This window comes from Salmo trutta, chromosome 20 (assembly GCF_901001165.1).
Source record: "Salmo trutta chromosome 20, fSalTru1.1, whole genome shotgun sequence".
NCBI classification, from domain to species: domain Eukaryota; kingdom Metazoa; phylum Chordata; class Actinopteri; order Salmoniformes; family Salmonidae; genus Salmo; species Salmo trutta.
The window spans coordinates 29,832,576-29,854,956 of record NC_042976.1 but is presented as its reverse complement, the minus strand read 5'-3'; the positions used below and the strand labels follow the sequence as shown (position 1 = coordinate 29,854,956).

The 22,381-nt window shown below is 43.9% G+C and overlaps 1 protein-coding gene and 1 pseudogene across 3 annotated transcripts in view; both read left to right on the top strand.

The window, feature by feature from the left end:
* col8a1a (collagen, type VIII, alpha 1a) overlaps window positions 1-12,633 on the top strand; it is a 76,877-nt gene extending 64,244 nt beyond the window's left edge. For 2 of the 3 annotated variants that reach the window (XM_029703763.1, XM_029703762.1), the window contains exons 2-3: window positions 9,660-9,987; window positions 10,235-12,633. In XM_029703763.1, the coding sequence (XP_029559623.1) occupies window positions 9,663-9,987; window positions 10,235-12,189 (2,280 nt within the window). In that variant the 5' untranslated portion in view covers window positions 9,660-9,662 and the 3' untranslated portion in view covers window positions 12,190-12,633. Of the gene's footprint in view, window positions 1-1,005; window positions 1,274-9,659; window positions 9,988-10,234 lie in introns of those variants that run through there. The other variant, XM_029703761.1, reaches the window with a different exon arrangement.
* Window positions 12,634-19,227: 6,594 nt separating this feature from the next.
* Window positions 19,228-19,887, top strand: LOC115156355 (protein jagunal homolog 1-A-like; annotated as a pseudogene).
* The last annotated feature ends 2,494 nt before the right edge of the window (window positions 19,888-22,381 follow it).

Here is a 22,381-nt window from a genome sequence, read left to right as displayed (position 1 = left end):
ATACAATGCTAGTGAATGATGGTCTCTTTCATAGCATATATGTTTTGGTAACAAGCTGCATCATGTATTGATAAGGCAAGGGTTGGTTGCCTGCCCTACACCTTACGCAATAGAGCAGGTTTCATGATGTAGGTCTACACGTGTCTGACTCTTGGGAGTCGATGACAACAGGTTGGGGCGTCTGACACTGAACAGAAATCATGTTCCGTATCTCTCATGTTGTGAAAATGTTTCCTATCCTCTCAAGTTTGTCACACTCACACACACGCACATGTCCACACACACACACACACACACACTATGGTTTAAGTTACAGACTGCTTATCATGTATCACTTTGGGTCGTTTTAATGCTTTCTCAGTGTACACTCTGGCTGTCCTTGTACAGTTGATCATTTGTTAGTATGAGGCAATGAAAGATTAGTCACACGGCTGGCTATTAGAAAGTCATTGAAAGTTTGCACCTACTCCACAAAACCCCCAAACACTTTCACGCGCTTACAGTTTTTCCCAATTGCTAAAACACAATTTTGCAAACTAGGCTGGTTTTATCAAAATACTTAACACAATTCACAAAACCACACACCCAAACTGCAAAATACCTCATATATCCTCCAAAATGAAGCACTGCAACCAAAACTACATATAGCATTATCAAAATCAAACGTTTGCACGAAATGGCACACACTTCATTCATTTTACCAGATTTTTGTCTAACTAACTACACACTGTTGGGCATAATGAAAAGCACTCTCATCTTTAGTATGCTTTGCCATAATACTAAAAGCTCAAATTGTAGAAAATTCTTCAGATGCACAGAAATACTTGCAGATACACACACATGCTGTTGAAACATTTTATTTTTCACCAAACAAGTCAGTGCAACATATGCACAGCAGATATATTTACATTGACTGAACAAAAATATGCTCAGAAAAAACAGTAAACTGAAAAAGAAAATTGCAGAAAAAATATATAAAAAAATATATATATATAAAAAAAAAAAAGAGGCAAGAAAAATAATTAGGCAGCATCTTGCCGCACAGCTGGGTCTGGCCACAACGCCTCGTCCACATCACAGGCAATATCTTCCCTTGCCAGACATCAAGGGAAGAAGTGCCTTGAGTGCCTTATCCATCCCTGAATCGCACCCACATCAATCTCATCACATGCCTCTTCCATAGCCTGCACAAGAGGCATGCGCACAAAGGGCTGCCGGTCGTATACCTTCCACCGCCATGCCGAGGAGAACTCTTCTATGGGGTTCAGAAATGGTGAGTATGGTGGGATTTATTGCACGAGAAATGGTGGGTGGTCAGCAAACCAGTTTTGGACTGGGGCTGCACGATGAAAGCTCACGTTGTCCCATATGTGACGACCCTCCCACTCTGTCTGCCGTATTCTCTCTTTGTTCTTGTTTCTTTATTAGGAGGCCGGTGGGCGGAGTTGGAAGGGTCGTCAGATAAATGGGAAACACCTGGGCTCGGGTGTGTCCCAGGATAAATGGACCTCTTCCACAGTCATGGAGGAACTCTCTCCACACAGACACCTTGCTGTTTTTGGTTGTGTAGTTTTGTGGTTTTTTTGGTTATTTGCTTTGGCACCTTTCAACACTCAGCATTATTACATTCAAGTATGCAACACACTCACTTACACTACTGATTACTGATTACACATGCCATTGTTACCTACTTAGTTGCTTTATTTAATAAATATATATTTTTGTTACCCTTTGTCTCCACGTTGTCTCCCTTTTGTTGCGAACCCTGAGCCGGTTCGTAACACATACTACAACGTACCAGGTTCTTTGATGGTCTGCATCATTCATACACTCTGGTGGTATGAGAATGTTGTGGAGTCTGTCCAGAAATGTGAGAATATGGGCTGTGTTGTATGGTCCAAGGTTGGCATGACGGTGGAGGACACCATGCGTATTGGAGATGGCAACGCACATTGTGATGTTCCCACCACGTTGGCCAGGAACATCTATAATGGCTCTGTGGCCAATGACGTTTCTCCCCCTTCTTCTGGTCTTTGCTAGGTTGAACCCAGCCTCATCTATAAAGATGAACTCATGTGGGATTGCATGAGCATCCATTTCCAGTACTCCCTGAAAACAAAGAACAAAAGCAGTCAATATGGTGTTATCCAGTACACTGGGAAACAATGTTGCGTGTAGTGTACTGCAGTCAATATTGTACTTACATCCACATATGCTCGTCTGACCTCTTTGTTTCTTTGAGAGTTTCTCTCAAACGGCACCATATAAAGTTGTTTCATTCTGATTTGGTTTCGCTTGAGAATGCGAGCCAATATGGACAGACTGACTCGTTGAATGTTGTTGAATATGGTATTGTCTTGGATGATGTGGCTTTGAATTTCTCGTAATCTGATTTCATTATTTTCCAAAACCAAGTTTACAATGGCAGCTTCCTGTACCGCGGTGAACATTTGGCCCCTTCCTCCACCATGGTTGCGTCTCTCAGTCCTTTAGAAAAACTAAAAAACTAAAATATAGGGCTTGGACAATGCAGCCTAAAAATATTTCCCCCACAGTAGAGTAAATTCTTGTCACGTCCTGACCAGTAATATGGGTTATTTGTTATTGTAGTTTGGTCAGGACGTGGCAGGTGGTATTTGTTTTATGTGGTTCGGGGGTTATGTGTATGTAGAGGGGTGTTTTATTTATGTGTTCCGGGGTTTTGGTGTATGTTCTTGTTTTGGTATTCTAGGTTTTTCTAGTTTTTCTATTTCTTTGTTGGTCTGTGTGGCTCTCGATCAGGAACAGCTTGTTTTCACCTGGTTGTTTGTGGGTAGTTGTATTTTGCACTGCTGTTATTTATAGCCTGTGAAACTGTTGTCCTTTGTTTCTACTTTAATTAAATAAAAGAATAATGTTGAGCACGCAACCCGCTGCGCCTTGGTCCCCTTCTCTCTTCAACGACAGCCGTGACAATTCTACAGGAAATGTGTGCAGTTAGTGTATGACATCAGCCATTCATGAAGTAAACAGGTGTCACCCAACTGATACACTATGACATGGGGTGTACTAACATAGTGTGAAAGAAATTTTGGTTACATACTGTACCTGTACTCCAGTCTAAATGTCCGGATGACACAGGCGACAGTAAAACGGCTCAAATTGGGCTGCACTCTCTGTCCAGCCTCTCGCATTGTCAGCCCATGGTTGATGACATGATCAACTAAGGTTGCTCTGATTTCATTTCAAAGTTGTTGTCTTCTTTGGCCATGAACTCCTCTACCAGCTCTACCTCTACCAGCTCTACCCCTACCTCTCACTCTTCCTCCCCCTCTCATTCTCACCCTCCCTCTTCATCTCTCTGCAACGGCTTCCATTGTTGTTGTAAAACACAAGGTGCTCACCTGTGGTCTTTTCATAGTGCTTTCTTCCTGATTGAAGTGGTAACAATTAACCATTGAGGTGTTTGGCCAGGTGGCACATGTATTGGCCAATTAGCTAGTGTCATTTTGAATGGCAGTGTTTTGAAATGGCAAACATGTGACTTTATGTCAAATTGTTGTGTCTTATGCAGAGAACCGTGTGCAGTGCATTTAAAAAGTGTCATTTTGAATTGCAAAATGTGTGTAAAGCAGAAAATGTGTTTAGACTTTTGGAGACTTGAGAAGAGGTTTTGCTCTCTGTGTGTCAGTTTAAATAATTGTGCTGTGCATGTCATTTTAGTGTGTTAGCAATTGGAAAAAACTAAGAACTTTTGATGGATCTATTTACTCTGAGTTACAATTTGGTGGCAGAAGTGTGTGTGACAGTTAAACTGACCCTGTCAAATGTCTCAGCATCTAGGCATTTCACCCAACCCTGGAAAGGGGTTTCAGGTTACTTACGTGAATACTCACTCAAAATAACTCTGTATACAGGAGTCTGCTGAATGGCCAAAATGTGAATGTAACATAAAATACATCTGTGTCATTTACAGTGGGACCCTGGCCAAGCATGGATGGCCAAAACAGAATATCTATAATTTGTCAGAAAACACATTTCTGCTACAAAAGCAGCGATGAACAGAGCATGTCCTTAATCCACCTCTCAATTCTACTGTATTACAGTCTAGACTGTTCTGTCTCCACCATAATGGATCTATATACACACACACACACACACACACACACACACACACAAAGCTTTTTTTTGTGAAATTTCAGGACATTTTGGGGAGTATAAATGTTTGACTATTAAAAATCATATTTTCCCTTAGGCCTTACCTAACCCTAACCCTCAACCTACCATTTATGTCATGTGTCAGTGTGCAGCGGTAGGACGGAGTCAGGTGCAGAACACAGAACTGAGTAAAAGACGTACTTTACTCGAAAAGAAACAACAATTTCCACGCAGGGAAAAACACACCAGCTCACAGAAGTCTTGAACACTAAACAAAGAACAAACACGCACAAAACCATGTGGGAACCAGAGGGTTAAATAGGGAATAAATTATAACTTAATGGGAACCAGGTGTGTACAATCAAGACAAAACAAATGGAAAAAGAAACATAGATTGGTGGCGGCTAGAAAACCGGTGACGTCGACCACCGAACGCCACCCGAACAAGGAGAGGCACCAACTTCGGCGGAAGTCGTGACAATTTAACTTTAACCTTAACCTTAACCCCAAAACCCTAAACACACACACTGAACCATCAGGACTGAATGAGGCTATTTGACTATAGCGCTAACACACCCATCCACCCAACACATCGTCTTCATACACCCATGTGTCTGGGTCTGCGTTATGTCTCCCCTCTTCTCTTGCTGGCTCTGCCTTTTTCGCTCTCTTCTCGTCTCATTTTCCCTCCGTATGGATATGGAGCAGGAATTGTTGGAAAGCATTCCCTTTGGCAAGCATTCCATTTGGAAAGGATTCCCGCACGTCAGGCTCCCATCTCCATGGAAATGAGATGGGCCCTCTTCAAAGGCAGGAGAGGGCGAGCGCCCACTGGGGGAGAGAGGGGGGCACGGCCATATTAGAATCACCAGTCGCCTGAGAAATGGTCAGGGGTCAACGCAGTTGTCATCCTTCATAGCCGAGCTAGTGTATGGAGCTGGGACTGGTGTATAGAACATTTGTGGGCAGAACTGAAAAAGCGTGTGCGAGCAAGGAGGCCTACAAACCTGACTCAGTTACACCAGCTCTGTCAGGAGGAATGGGCCAAAATTCACCCAACTTATTGTGGGAAGCTTGTGGAAGGCTACCTGAAACATTTGACCCAAGTTAAACAATTTAAAGGCAATGCTACCAAATACTAATTGAGTGTATGTAAACTTCTGACCCACTGGGAATGTGATGAAAGAAATAAAAGCTGAAATAAATCATTCTCTCTACCGTTATTCTGAAATTTCACATTCATAAAAAAAAGTGGTGATCCTAACTAACCTAAAACAGGGAATTTTTACTTGGATAAAATGTCAGGAATTGTGAAAAACTGAGTTTAAATGTATTTGGCTAAGGTGTATGTAAACTTCCGACTTCAACTGTGTGTGTGTGTGTATATATATATATATATATATATATATATATATATATATACACTGAGTGCACAAAACATTAAGAACACCTTCCTAATACTGAGTTGCATCTCCCTGCTTTTACCCTCAGAACAGCTTCAGTTCGTCAGGGCATGGACTCTACGAGGTGTTGAAAGCATTCCACAGAGATGCTGGCCCATGTTGACTCCAATGCATCTCACAGTTCTGTCCAGTTGCCTGGATGTCCATTGGGTGGTGGACCTTTCTTGATACAAACCGGAAACTGTTGAGGGTGAAAAAAACAGCAGCGCTGCAGTTTTTGACACAAACCAGTGCGTCTGGCATCTACTACCATACCCCGCTCAAAGGCACTTCAATGTCTTGTCTTCTATAATGTATATATTGAACAAAAATATAAACGCAACATGAAACAATTTGGTAGATTTTACTGAGTTACAGTTCATATAAGAAAATCAGTCAATTGAAATACATTCATTAGGCCCTAATCTATGGATTTCACATGGATGGGAATACAGATATGCATCTGTTGGTCACAGATAAAAAATAATTAAAGGTAGGGGCATAGATCAGAAAATCAGTCAGTATCTGGTGTGACTACCATTTGCCTCATGCAGCGCGACACATCTCCTTCCTGTAGAGTTGATCAGGCTGTTGGTTGTGGCCTGTGGAATGTTGTCCCACTCCTCTTCAATGGCTGTGCGAAGTTGCTGGATATTGGCGGGAACTGGAATGTGCTGTCGTACACTTCGATCCAGAAACTTGTATTTTTGTATTTTTTATTTATCCTTTATTTAACTAGGCAAGTCAGTTAAGAACAAATTCTTATTTACAATGACGGCCTACACCGGCCAAATCCAGACGACACTGGGCCAATTGTGCGCCGCCCTATGGGACACCCAATCACAGCTGGTTGGGATACAGCCTGGATTTGAACCAGGGTGTCTGTGGTGATGCCTCAATCACTGAGATGCAGTGCCTTGAGAAAATTGAGACATGGATTGTGTATGTGTTCCATCCAGAGGGTGAATGGGCAAGACAAAATATTTAAGTGCCTTTGAACAGGGTATGGTAGTAGGTGCCAGGCGCACCAGTTTGAACTGATACACTGCTGGGTTTTTCACACTCATCAGTTTCCCATTTGTATTAAGAATGGTCTTTGTAAATACTATATACCAGTTCAAATAGGAGTGTACAATAAAGCATTACCCCCTCCTCTCCCAGAACCAGCCGGCCAGACCCAACCCCAACCACAGAACGGAATCCCCTCTGGCCCAAGCCAGAGACACAACTAGACAGGATCAGGACCGCCTTTAAAGCCCAAATTGAAACAGACAGAGAAACACACACAGAGACACACATACACAAACACACAATCCTTCCATAGGAGCATCAGCCAAAGACAACCCAAATGTCTGTCTGCGTTACTGACCTTCAGATGGGAATGCACAAGATGGAGAAAAATTGTGTAAGACCAGAAGGCAGTCTGGACTGCCTCGTTGGACCGCTCTTCTATCTGTTGGACCAGAGCTCTGCTCGTTGGATTGGACTTCTGGGTCCTGGATGTGGATGAAAAGTTAGAAAATACAGACAGATGCACATATGCATTAACAAACATATTCTTGTTTCTCTCATGTACAGACAGCAGCCCCAGACAGATAAATGTAGGAGAGGAAGCAACACAAGATCAGTAGAGAAGCGGAGAGTGATGAGGTCAGGGAGGTTGCGGGCAGTGAGGTGTTCCTATTTCCATTTGGCATGCCTGTGGGTTGGCTTTGGGGTGAGAGAAATACCTCTCACTGCAGTAAGATTACGCATGAGTGAGTGACACGCAGTGCGTAACCTGCTACATACAAACACACGCACACTATCACCTATGCACCACACACACACACATCGCATGGACACTTTTTGGTCAACTTCTTGGGTCACACTCACTGCTGTAATAATTCTGTGAATTGTTGGACTTCCTTGAGGAAGAATGGTGTGACATTTCTCAGATAGCCTGTACCTATCTGTGTTGACTCCTGTTCACAATGTCACAATTGCAGCCCAACATCTGAGGACCTAACAGGACCTCTGTTAGGCTAGGAGTTCACCACAACCACATGAACTGACAAGGAACGGATATCCCTTACGACTTGACTTACCCATACCCTCTGTATCATTTCTCACTGTAGACCTGCATTGCTGCGTTAGACATTTTTGTATGTCAGTAGTTCTGACATCATTCATTCATACCTGTGGTTGAATCTTGTGCATGACTTTTAAGTAGTAGCCTATCTATTGTAAAATGGTATGTGTTGTAAATGCTGCTGCTGTGATTCGGAGGCTTGGCAGGAAACATACTGTAAAAACCTGTAAGAACCTAAGAAAGCAGCAATTTTTCTTTATTTATCTTCAGAAAGTGTGAACTCTATGAACTCTATGGTAAGTATGAATAGACAGAAACACTGAATAATAGCCTCTCCATCAAATGTATTCCATCCTTCTTCCATCAGCTGTGACAACCAATTGGAATGAACTGGCTACCTAACTGGCCAAGCCAACTCAGAAAACTCATTCCTGCTGCATATTTTGGCCAGACCAGCTCTCTGAACAAAAAGCTTTGGTTTGGAGGGCTGATCTCTAACATACTGGTGTTTAGCCTACAGTACAGACTTTGACCATCAGAGCTCTGTGTTCTGTATGAGAGAGGGGCAGAGTGAGGGATAGACAGTGACAGAGGGATTCAGTGAGGGAGAGAGAGAAAAATATATAGAGAGAGGTAGAGGGAGAGAGAGTGTGTGAGAGAAACTGTGTGTGAGAGAGATCAAACGGTCAAACTACAGTAAGTGACAACATATTCAGTTCAATGGCATTCTTGACATTTCCCAGCCATTGTAAGTACATCACTATAACAACATATTTCTGAGACTGCATACCAATCAATCAGTATTACTTCTCACATAATCTTTACTATTACAGTCAAACTCAACATTTTGCATTTTTATTTTAATTAACAGTGTTTTAATGGGTTAAAAAGTAATTGGCTACAGTCACACAAAAGAGGACCAAAGCCAAGAAACACCGTCTCCCAGTTCCAGGTCTGATGCTCTTTGTCGTATTGTGGCTGAGACCCTCATTTCCCAGGAACATCTGGGAGGGTTCACAGAAGGTCAGAGACACACACAAAGTCTAGCCAAAAACAGACACGTTATATGATTCATTATTTAATGAAAGAAAGAAAATGTTAAGAAACGTAACAGAGAATCATTTCTTTTCCCACCTCCCTATCTTGAGTAAAACTGCTTTTTTTCTGCTGTGACCTGTAGGCTGAAACGCATTTGAGTGTTTCCTGATCTGGTAGGTGATTTTCAGAAGCTTTCATGTGAAGTATAAATGTTCTTGTCAGTTCATTTGTCTGATAGTATGTCTGATAACAGGGCTAATAGTCATGTTATAATTTTGCTCCATCAGCTGTTTGAAAGCCAAGGCAATGCTCAGTCAGTTATTAGGCTCTTAAACCTGACCCTAGGCAACAGCATTGGAAACATTGTGTTAGGCAACGGTCTGCAGTCTGCCTAGGTCAAGTGTAGCTCAGTTGGCAGAGCATGGCAAGCTCCAGGGTTGTGGGTTTGATTCCCACAGGGGGAACAGAAAAAAAAGGATTAAAATGTATGCACTAAGTACTGGAAGTTGCTCTGGATAAGAGCATCTGTAAAATGTAAATGTAGTCAGATAGCAGTGTTGTTACAAGATTGAGCATGTAAAAAGAAAACTGTTTTGTGGTTACCATATCCTACATCTGGCAATATATGCTATTTTTATAAAGGCTGGCCCATGGTTAAGTGTTGAGTGACTGGTTGTAGTCAGCTGCGGGCATCGCGGTCTGTGTAATATATTGCTCTTTAATGTCCAGTAGGTGGAGCCAGAGCAATGCGAAGGTGTATCAGGGCATGAATCCCTTTCTATGGGGAAAAGCTTTCATATTACCAGTCATATGGCTTTTATTGCCATGTATGTATGTTTGACTGTTTGCATTTGATTGAAAAATACATACTGACAGTGAATTAGATTCCCTTGACTCATTGATTGACTTTTTTGATCAATTGATCAATTTACTGATTGTTTAACATAGTTCTCCTCTGCTGTCTTCCCCAGGCCATGGCCGTGCCTTCTCTCTCAGCCCCTCTCCTCGTAGCTCTGTTTCAGCTTGCAGTACTACCTCTCGTCCACGCGGGGGTATACTATGGACACAAGCAGCACCAGCAGCACCCCCAGCAGCAACCCCAGCAGCACCAGCCTATACCACACCTGTCCCACATGGGCATGGGCGGCAAAGAGCAACACCCTCAGCAGCAGTGGCCAGGAAAGGAGATGCCCCACATGCAGTACCCCCATTACAGAAAAGAGATCCCCCAGATGCCCATGCACATGGGCAAGGAATACCCCCGCAAAGGTGTGGTAGTCAACAGTGGACAGGACAAAGGTGAGATCGAATGGCAATCTCAAAGGACTTGTGGCTCTGGTCAAAAGTAGCACACTACTATGGAGTAGGTCAATAGTATGTTGTTTATGTTGAGACTATGTCAATCTTCAATGTTCATTACCTAACCTAACTCTAGTTAAGACATACACACAAGCAGATTGTACTTCATTTTGCTCTTGTGCTGAATATTGTGCTATGCCTGTGATCTTCCAATGTTTAGACTGACTGGACATCTTATCCCTTACAGGTCAGACCATCCCCAGTGGGGCTATGGGAGGTCTCCCTGGAGGCCTGCCAGGAGATCAGGGCCCAGCTGGACCTGCAGGACCTGAGGGACCCTCTGGGCCACCAGGACCTCCTGGGGTAGGACAGCCAGGAGGTGAAGGAAAACCAGGCCCCGCTGGTCCCCCAGGATTCCCTGGTGTAGGCAAACCAGGACTCCCGGGAATTCCAGGCAAGCCAGGGGGCATGGGAGACCCAGGTGTACCTGGAGAGCTGGGCCCCAGCGGTGGAGACGGTCATATGGGGCAGCCAGGGCCTCAGGGCCCCCCTGGTCCTCCAGGTCTCCCGGGGATAGGAAAACCAGGGGTTGGGGGGTTGCCAGGGCAACCAGGGCCCAAGGGGGAGCCAGGACATAAGGGCCTGCCAGGACTACCAGGATTACCAGGACCCAAGGGTGACAAGGGAATTGGACAGCCAGGACAGCCAGGCCACAAAGGGCCAGCAGGACCCCATGGACCTCCAGGCCAGGGAGGGATGCCCGGTGTGGGCAAGCCTGGAATGAGTGGCATATCGGGGCCACCAGGAGGACCAGGGAAACCAGGCCCTCCTGGAGAGCAGGGGCTGGCTGGACCAGCAGGAGAGGGCGGCGAGACCGGTCCACCAGGGCTGCCAGGCCAGGGAAAACCAGGCCAGAATGGTCTGCCTGGACAACCAGGCATGCCTGGTGGGAAAGGGCACCCAGGCCCTCCAGGTTTGCCTGGGAAGCCTGGATTGCCCGGATTTGGAAAACCTGGATTCCCAGGACCCAAGGGAGATAAAGGGATGGGTGGGATGCCCGGAGGCCCAGGACCGAAGGGAGACAAAGGCCATGGAGGACTTCCAGGTGTGATTGGACCACCTGGACTAATCGGACCAGCTGGTCCCCTTGGCCCTATGGGACCCCCTGGAGGTCTTGGCCAACCAGGGCCAAAAGGAGAGGCTGGAGAGGGAGGGCAAAAGGGGCTGCCAGGTGGCCAGGGTGAGCCTGGTCCTCCTGGACTGCATGGTCAGAATGGCTTCCCTGGAGAGGGAGGAGAGCCAGGGCCAAGGGGTCCCGCTGGGCCTATAGGACCCCAAGGGGAAGGCGGACACAAAGGGTTACCAGGCACCCCTGGGATTCCAGGCCTATCTGGGCCAAAGGGAGAGGGAGGACTTCCAGGAGAGAAGGGTCCCCAAGGCCCTAAGGGCATTCCAGGTCTGGGAGGTGCAGGTGGGCCGATCGGACCTCCTGGTGCCCCTGGGTCTAAAGGTGACAGCGGATTACCTGGTCTTCCCGGCGTTGAGGGTAACGGAAACCCAGGTGTCCCTGGTCCTCTTGGACCTCCAGGTAAAGAAGGTCCTGGAGGACCACCAGGAAATCCAGGCCAGCCAGGTCTACCTGGTCCCCCAGGCCCACCCGGACCCCCCGCCCTCTCCCCTAACATGGGAGCAGTCCTCCCTGAGATGGGTATTCCTCCTGGGCTGGACGGAGTAAAGACCACCGGCTATGGCAAGAAGGGGAAATATGGAGGAAACAGTGGAGAGGTGATGGGCTCCAACGGCCTGGAGATGCCCGCGTTCACGGCTCTGGTGACCACACCCTTCCCACCAGTAGGCATGCCTGTGGTGTTCGACAAGATCCTGTACAACGGTCGTCAGAACTACAACCCCCAGACAGGCGTGTTTACCTGCGACATGCCCGGAATCTACTACTTTGCCTACCACGTCCACTGCAAAGGGGCCAACGTGTGGGTGGCGCTGATGAGGAACGATGAGCCTGTGATGTACACGTATGACGAGTATAAGAAGGGATTCCTGGATCAGGCGTCGGGGAGCGCAGTGTTACCTCTACAGCCCGGGGACACCGTGTACCTCCAGCTACCCTCGGACCAGGCCGCAGGACTATACGCTGGCCAATACGTCCACTCATCCTTCTCTGGGTACATGTTGTACCCTATGTAACAACAACTATAGAGTGGAAGAGACAGTGACAGAGGGAGAAAATGTTGGAGAAATGTAAGCATTGATTATAGAAGTCTTTAAATGTATATGTTTTTTTTAAACATCAACTATCTGTTGAGATCGATGCTGTTGAGATCGACAGCGATTGGAGGACGAGTCGGACCGTCCCTGGGAAAATCTGAGAGAGGAGTGTGTATGTGTGTGAGTGAATGTACATATATGCAGTTTTTATAACCATTTTGTGGTTGTGGTACAAAGATTTCTGTATCTATCTACCACTCTTAAGAGTGTTACAACGTTACAACACTGCATTAAAAGATGCCATTACATCAACAGGGTTCACATATTGTGAAATGTAGTCAAATGTACAATTCAAGTTGGAAGTTTACATACACCTTAGCCAAATACATTTAAACTCAGCTTTTCACAATTCCTGACATTCAATCCTAGTAAAAATCCTCTGTCTTAGCTCAGTTAGGATCACCACTTTATTCTAAGAATGTGAAATGTCAGAATAATAGTAGAGAGAATAATTTATTTCAGCTTTCATCACATTCCCAGTGGGTCAGAAGTTTACATACACTCAATTAGTTTTTTGTAGCATTGCTTTTAAATTGTTTAACTTGGGTCAAACATTTCAGGTAGACTTCCACTAGCTTCCCACAAGAAGTTGTGTGAATTTTGGCCCATTCCTCCTGACATAGTTGGTGCAACTGAGTCATGTTTGTAGGCCTCCTTTTTCAGTTCTGCCCATAATTCTTCGATAGGATTGAGGTCAGGGCTTCGTGATGGCCAGTCCAATACCTTGACTTTGTTGTCCTTAAGCCATTTTGCCACAACTTTGGAAGTATGCTTGGGGTCATTGTCCATTTGGAAGACCCATTTGCGATCAAGCTTTAACTTCCTGACTGATGTCTTGAGATGTTGCTTCAATATATGCACATAATGTTCCTCCCTCATGATGCCATCTATTTTGTTTAGTGCACCAGTCCCTCCTGCAGCAAAGCACCTCCACAACATGATGCTGCCATCCCCGGGCTTCACGGTTGAGATGGTGTTCTTCAGCTTGCAAGCCTCCCCCTTTTTCCATAACGATGGTCATTATGGCCAAACAGTTCTATTTTTGTTTCATCAGACCAGAGGACATTTCTCCAAAAAGTACGATGTGCAGTTGCAAACCGTATTCTGGCTTTTTTATGCGGCTTTGGAGCAGTGGCTTCTTCATTGCTGAGTGGCCTTTCAGGTTATGTCGATATAGGACTCATTTTAATGGGTATATAGATACTTTTGTACCTGTTTCCTCCAGCATCTTCACAAGGTCCTTTGCTGTTGTTCTGGGATTGATTTGCACTTTTCGCACCAAAGTACGTTCATCTCTAGGAGACAGAACGCGTCTCCTTCCTGAGTGGTATGACGGCTGCGTTGTCCCATGGTGTTTATACTTGCGTACTATTGTTTGTACAGATGAAAGTGGTACCTTCAGGCGTTTGGAAATTGCTCCCAAGGATGAACCAGACTTGTGGAGGTCTACAATCTTGGCTGATTTCTTTTGATTTTCCCATGATGTCAAGAAAAGAGGCACTGAGTTTGAAGGTAGGCCTTGAAATACATCCACAGGTACACCTCCAATTGACCCAAATTATGTCATTTAGCCTTTCAGAAGCCATGACATAATTTTCTGGAATTTTCCAAGCTGTTTAAAGGCACATTCAACTTAGTGTATGTAAACTTCTGACCCACTGGAATTGTGATACAGTGAATTATAAGTGAAATAATCTGTCTATAAACAATTGTTGGAAAAATGACTTGTGTCATGAACAAAGTAGATGTCCTAACCGACTTGCCAAAACGATAGTTTGTTAACAAGAAATGTATGGAGTGGTTGGAAAACGAGTTTTAATGACTCCAACCTAAATGTATGTAAACTTCCCACTTCACCTGTATGTATCAGTTTAATTTAAAGTGCTGCACAGACGGATGTGGAAAGAGATATATCTCTTGTATTGCCACAGAGTACCATGTGTTTTCTCAAGTCCCTACATGTTCCTTTGCAAACTGGCAGCTGCCATTAATGAAACTGTGGCAAAGAATGTAAATTGAATAACTAAAGAAAACAAATGTAATGCCTAGTAAAATGGCACCTGCAATGTGCTATTAAAGTACTTATAGAAAGGCAACTGAAAACCAATAGAGTTCAAGATTCAAATAAAATGGTGCAATGGTTTATTTCACGTTTTAGTTTGTTGCGTAACTTTCTTGTTGTGTTTTTGATTGATTTGTTTGATTGATTATTTTTTAAACTTTTGCAGACAAGCATCATCTGTGATGTTTATAGGGGTGATTTTGTCGCATTAAATGGTTGGCAATATAATGTATTATGGGTGTATTAGTGTTGTGCAAAGCAATGCCTCTTGTGGCAAGTAAAGAATAAGGCTCCAACAAAAATTGGAAGACCACTGCTGTCCTTACAAACCCTTTTATTGCTGTATGTGTCGGTTCTCAGCTGAATAAAGCAGTAGTGTTATACTGACAGACGTATGAAAAAGATCTGACCAAGACACAGTCCCTCATTAAGAGGGGCCTAAAGTTTTCTGTAAGTAAGAGATACATTGATCATCAATTGTGGTTCTTTTGAATAACCTATGAATTAGCAAATTGAATGAATGTTAGACCTGAAAAAGGTGTGTAATTCCTCTTGGCTCAGCAGTACAGAATTAAAATAATCTGATTATAGGTACTCTATGTGGAGGTTAAGAGTTAAGAATAATAAATACTTTGATGTCAATCAGAGAACATGATGGCCAAACCAAACCAGGAGTAAGTGAGGAGACTTATGGAATTAGGTTTCCTTGTGGAGCCCAAAGAATAAAGATAAAGGGTGCGTTCGTAAATTCCCTCTGGCGATCTACTTCGATTTCAGAGCACTCTCATCTGAGTGTGCTAGAGCGAGAATAACTGATGAATTTACAAACGCTCAACACTCGTTAAATATGGCCGTTGTCAGTAAACGTTGGCAAAAAAAGCGTAATTAAATTATTGCCAGCAGCACAGTTACAGTCACCAACACTCTGGATAACATAGAAACAGCCTAACCAACTCTGCTAGGTCGGAGAAAAACGGTCAGAGAGGTGCTCTCTCATTTATGTCTGGAAGTAGCTTTAGCCAGTTAGCTTTTTCACTACTGACCTCCTGATTTAAAATGTGCAGAAGTGGAATAACATGTAGTTAAACATTTTTTAGAAAATTGACTCTAGATATGAATTCAGTTTTCTGTCTTTATTTGGGCCTATGGCGCTAAAGATTCAGTAAACCAAAAGAAACCCTGAGTTTTAATGTTTTTACTGTTATACTGTTGATGTTGTTTAAAAAAAGTAATAAAGATGATTTAACTAGAAGGTAATTTGTTACTCTTTTTTTCAACATACACTGAGTACACAAAACATTATGAACATTATGCTCTTTCCATAAAATAGACTGAAAAGGTGAAAGCTATGTTCCCTTATTGATGTCATTTGCCCCGACGAATTTAAGACGAATATTAGGAAGGTGTTCTTAATGTTTTGTACACTCAGTGTACAATCAAGACTTTTATTTATAAAGGTTATATTTTTATTTAACCTTTATTTAACTAGGCAAGTCAGTTAAGAACGAATTCCTATTTACAATGACGGCCTACCCTGGCCATAACCCGACGACGCTGGGCCAATTGTGCGCCGCCCTATGGGACTCCCAATCACGGCCAGATGTGATACAGCCTGGATTCAAACCAGGGACTGTAGTGACACCTCTTGCACTGAAATGCAGCGCCTTAGACCGATATGCCACTCAGGAGCCCAAATAACACAGGTATTATTTCACTGTGTGACCATAATAAGTGCACATCAGATAAGCGCAGTTCACCAGTCCAAATGTAATAAACTAATTGTACTTGTTCCTGATCTAGGCTACAGTAAATATGCTCTGGTTTAATAATGCAGTCATTAATTATAGTCATGATCATTGCAGCTGACTGGATATGCCATATGGTGTAGAGATGAGGATACTGTGCTGCCAGACAGATAGGCTACTGTACCTTGACTCGTTCAGATGACTATTAAAATAGTCTATTATATCTTAGATTCATCCTATAGTTTTCAGGCACATCTATGGGGACATATAGATGTATTTCCTCATAATAAGAGGTGCTTTCTTTCTTCCGCGAACACAAAAATACATGTTTTGGTTTCTTACCAACAGTTCACTTATCTCGAAAAGGATGCTGCGAGAAAAAAGCTCAGTGGAAAAAAAGGGATGCTGCGACTGATCTTCCGTGCGTGCGCACACACGTCACTGTCATCTATTCACCCTGCTTTTATTGTGCCGAGCTACGATTAACACAATTGATAACTTTCAATTGAATTAATTAAATATGGCCATTAATAATTACATAATAACACAAGGCTACAACAACAAACTGAGTTATAGGCTATTTATTAAATCCGCTTGCCAGGTCAAGGTAGGCTACACAAGTGGTACAAATTGATTTGCAATGACTCCAGTGATATTGTAATTTCAATATATATTTATTGTATCAAATGGTAGGCTACAGTAGTCTGCAACTGCATAGATATGTATAGCCTACTTGATGGCCAACAGATGCAAATTCCATTTCAAATTTCCTCTAGCTCAGCGACATTGTTTTCAAAGTAGCCCAATTTTCAGGAAAACTGCGAACATGGCAACACTGGCTGGGCTCAATAGATGTAGCTGCTTGCTGGGCCAGTCATATTTATTGAAATTATACTGCTCAAAAAAACAAAGGGAACACTTAAACAACACAATGTAACTCCAAGTCAATCACACTTCTGTGAAATCAAACTGTCCACTTAGGAAGCAACACTGATTGACAATAAATTTCACATGCTGTTGTGCAAATGGAATAGACAACAGGTGGAAATTATAGGCAATTAGCAAGACACCCCCAATAAAGGAGTGGTTCTGCAGGTGGTGACCACAGACCACTTCTCAGTTCCTATGCTTCCTGGCTGATGTTTTGGTCACTTTTGAATGCTGGCGGTGCTTTCACTCTAGTGGTAGCATGAGACGAAGTCTACAACCCACACAAGTGGCTCAGGTAGTGCAGCTCATCCAGGATGGCACATCAATGCGAGCTGTGGCAAGAAGGTTTGCTGTGTTTGTCAGCGTAGTGTCCAGAGCATGGAGGCGCTACCAGGAGACAGGCCTGTACATCAGGAGACGTGGAGGAGGCCGTAGGAGGGCAACAACCCAGCAGCAGGACCGCTACCTCCGCCTTTGTGCAAGGAGCAGCAGGAGGAGCACTACCAGAGCCCTGCAAAATGACCTCCAGCAGGCCACAAATGTACATGTGTCTGCTCAAACGGTCAGAAACAGACTCCGTGAGGGTGGTATGAGGGCCCGACGTCCACAGGTGGGGGTTGTGCTTACAGCCCAACACCGTGCAGGACGTTTGGCATTTGCCAGAGAACACCAAGATTGGCAAATTCGCCACTGGTGCCCTGTGCTCTTCACAGATGAAAGCAGGTTCACACTGAGCACATGTGACAGACGTGACAGAGTCTGGAGATGCCGTGGAGAACGTTCTGCTGCCTGCAACATCCTCCAGCATGACCGGTTTGGCGGTGGGTCAGTCATGGTGTGGGGTGGCATTTCTTTGGGGGGCCTCCATGTGCTCGCCAGAGGTAGCCTGACTGCCATTAGGTACCGAGATGAGATCCTCAGACCCCTTGTGAGACCATATGCTGGTGCGGTTGGCCCTGGGTTCCTCCTAATGCAAGACAATGCTAGACCTCATGTGGCTGGAGTGTGTCAGCAGTTCCTGCAAGAGGAAGGCATTGATGCTATGGACTGGCCCGCCCGTTCCCCAGACCTGAGTCCAATTGAGCACATCTGGGACATCATGTCTCGCTCCATCCACCAACGCCACGTTGCACCACAGACTGTCCAGGAGTTGGCGGATGCTTTAGTCCAGGTCTGGGAGGAGATCCCTCAGGAGACCATCCGCCACCTCATCAGGAGCATGCCCAGGTGTTGTAGGGAGGTCATACAGGCACGTGGAGGCCACACACACTACTGAGCCTCATTTTGACTTGTTTTAAGGACATTACATCAAAGTTGGATCAGCCTGTAGTGTGGTTTTCCACTTTAATTTTGAGTGTGACTCCAAATCCAGACCTCCATGGGTTGATAAATTGGATTTCCATTGATTATTTTTGTGTGATTTTGTTGTCAGCACATTCAACTATGTAAAGAAAAAAAGTATTTAATAAGATTATTTCATTCATTCAGATCTAGGATGTGTTATTTTAGTGTTCCCTTTATTTTTTTGAGCAGTGTATATTGTTCTTGATTTTTTTTTAAACTTCAAGAATAGAGGAGCTTTTAATATTCAATTGTTTTAGGGTAGAAATAGAAGCCTGATCATCACATCGGTGTGTGTGTCTGCATAATCAATTCTTTGAATGAAATGCATGTGAAAAACACATATGATACTCATTATTAAAGGATCAGATGTGGGCTTAAAAAAACTACATTAAATATATTGGTTTGGATGTAGAGTTACTACTAGAATTTCTGCTGAAAATGCACACTTCGGGCTCTATTCAATCTCGTAAATGTAGCCTTTTACTGCAGTGGGCTAAATCAGGGTCACACAGAGTGATTTTTTGTAGTCTTAAACAAATCTACTTTGAATCAAAAGTCTACACCTCGCACACATGGTTATGGGCTTTAAAAAAGAAGACACCTGTACCATGTCAGATATGGAGTTGAAATGTATTACATTTTGAGTTTGCATCCCAAAATTACAGTGTATATGCAGTACATCATAGAAGACTGAAATGTAACAGAACTGTTTGACATAGAAACACCAGATTGTTGTCGTTTAAAAAAACATATAATCTTGATTAATTATGAAATCATCAAAAATATGAATAATATTAAACCCATGAGGCCAAAGAGGGTGCTTTTTGTCATTGACTGCAGGAAAGGGCTACAGGCCATTTCCAACTGATTTGACATATGCAACATGAGTACCAGTTGAGGTAATCATATCTGTCTGTGCCCTTGTCTGTCTGTATGCTTGTCTGTCTGTATGCTTGTCTGTCTGTATGCTTGTCTGTCTGTATGCTTGTCTGTCTTGTCTGCCTGCCTTTCTATCGGATCATTAAACATACTGTGTCAACTTTCTCTCCCCTTTTTCCCTGTGCCTCCAGTGCCTTGATAAAGTAGGAGTTGCGGAAGCTCAACTTTGTCCACCTTCTGCTGTGGCTCGTGGTGGCGGCCCAGGTGACCATCAGCAAACTCGACCTGGTGCCCAGCGACCTGGCGGCCAATCCCTACAGATGGGAGTACCCCTACCTGATCAGTTTCTTTCCACCGGTCACCAGCAGCATGTCAATGTACAAGAACAACATCAGCTACCTGGTGATCTACATGATCAGCTCAGGCCTGTTCTCCATCGCTCCACTATTCTACGGCACCATGGAGATGCTCGGCGAGGCCCAGTAGCTTTACTGCCAAGGCAAGGCCTACCGCTTCATCTTCGGCTGGGCGGAAGTCACCGTCATGTACCTGGTGATAGTGGTGGCGGTGCAGGTGGATGCCTGTCAGATATACTACAGCAAGAAACTGCTGGACGCCTGGTTCAATTTCACACAGGAGAAGAAGAAGAAGAAGTGATGAAGATGTATTGTGGGTTTTGAGGCAAGGGAAGAACTGTGTTTTGAATTTATTTCTGTCTGTCTCTAGGATGCATTTATAAGTACTGTATATTGTTATTTATTTACTACCTCATAATCCCTGTCCATTATTTTTCCAGATTGTCTAGTCAACCTTGCATACTCTTTCTCGCCAAGCTTACATACTCTCTCTCTCCATTTCAAAGACACTCACTCAATGTACATTTTATCTCACACACACCATAGGACGATGCTGAAGGGAGGATGGCTCATAATAATGGCTGGAATGGAGCGAATTAAAGGGCATCAAAAACATGGAATCCATGTGTTTGACTTGACACATTTGTTATCATTCCACCTCCAGCCATTACCACGAGCCCGTTCTCCCAAATTAAGGTTCCACCAACGTCCTGTGATACACACATTAGTATATTACATACACACACAAAAACATACACACGTCTCATTCCCTATCTTAGGGCTCCCGAGTGGCCTAGCCGTCAAAGGCACTGCATCTCAGTGCAAGAGTCGTCACTACAGGCACCCTGGTTTGAATCCAGGCTGTATCACAACCAGCCGTGATTGGGAGTCCCATAGGGCGGCGCACAATTGGCCCAGCTTGGTCCTGGTTCGGCCGGTGTAGGCCGTTATTGTAAATAAGAATTTGTTCTTAGTTTGACAAGCTTCAGAATTCGAACAAGAGAGACTGCAGCTTCCTCTGAGACCGTAATGTTTACTGATACAGCTGATAGATGTGTGTGTATGAACCAGGCCCTTGTGTGAGACTGCAGCCGGAAGGAGGATCTCTCAACTGACTCTTTGTCTCAACAGAGGAGGAATGAGGGCTGAACAAGTTTGTTGCCATGGTTTCACTAAATGGAAAATCCGTTGACTAATCTGTCAAATATTGAAAGCACTATAAGGCATACACACAAGTACTGTGCAAAGCTTGAGACTTAGAGACATGAGATTCTGTGTTCCAATGGCAAAAAAAATGATTTATTATGTCACTAAGTTGGCTTGAAAGGTTACACTGTGTCTTGACTGCTATCAAGGGGTCTTGATTTGCCCCCGCCGTGTAATGTGCCCAAACTGTAATGTTTATCATTCATATACCTCTTAAATGACATGTATGCTTGACCCATTGAATACTTGTTGTCTTGTGTCAAGATTGTTGTGCCTTTAGTTGTCTTGATTGTTACTGACCTTGGGATGTGCTTAATGAGTTTTTATTACAGCTACTTACACCACATAATAACTTACAGTACCAGTCTAAAGTTTGGACACACCTATTCATTCAAGGGTCTCTCAACCAGCTCCATAAGGTAGTCACCTGCAATGCATTTCAATTAACAGGTGTACCTTATTAAAAGTTCATTTGTGGAATTTCTTTCCTTCTTAATGCGTTTGAGCCAATAAGTTGTGTTGTGACAAGTTAGCAGTAGTATACAGAAGATAGCCCTATTTGGTAAAAGACCAAGTCCATATTTTGGCAAGGACAGATCAAATAAGCATAGAGAAATGACAGTCCATCAATACTTTAAGACATGAAGGTCAGTCAACATGGAACATTTCAAGAACTTTGAAAATTACTTCAAGTGCAGTCACAAAAACCATCAAGCGCTATGGTGAAACTGGCTCTCATGAGGACCGCCACAGGAAAGGAAGACCCAGAGTTACCTCTGCTGCAGAGGATACGTTTGTTAGAGTTAACTGCACCTCAGATTGCAGCCCAAATAAATACCTCACAGAGTTCAAGTAACAGACAAATCCCAAAATCAACTGTTCAGAGGAGACTTGCTTGAATCAGGCCTTCATGGTCGAAATGCTGCAAAGAAACCACTACTAAAGGACACCAATAAGAAGAAGATACTTTCTTGGTAAAGAAACACGAGCAATAGACATTCGACCGGTTTAAATCTGTCCTTTGGTCTGATAAATCCAAATTTGAGATTGTTGGTTCCAACCACCGTGTCTTTGTGAGTCGCAGAGTAGGTGAATGGATGATCTCGACATGTGTGATTCCCACCGTGAAGCATGGAGGAGGAGGTGTGATGGTGTGGGGGTGCTTTGCTGGTGACACTGTCAGTGATTTATTTAGAATTCAAGGCACACTTAATCAGCATGGTTACCACAGCATTCTGCAGCGATACACCATCCCATCTGGTTAGCGCTTAGTGGAACTATAATTTGTTTTTCAGCAGGACAATGACCAAAAACACACCGCCAGGCTGTGTACGGGCTATTTGACCAAGAAGGAGAGTGATGGAGTGCTGCATCAGATGACCTGGCCTCCACAATCACCCGACCTCAACCCAATTGAGATGGTTTGGGATGAGTTGGACCATAAAATGAAGGAAAAGCATCCAACAAGTGCTCAGCATATGTGGGAACTCCTTTAAGACCGTTGGGAAAGCATTCCTCATGAAGCTGGTTGAGAGAATGCCAAAAGTGTGCAAAGCTGTCATCAAGGCAAAGGTTGGCTACTTTGTTGA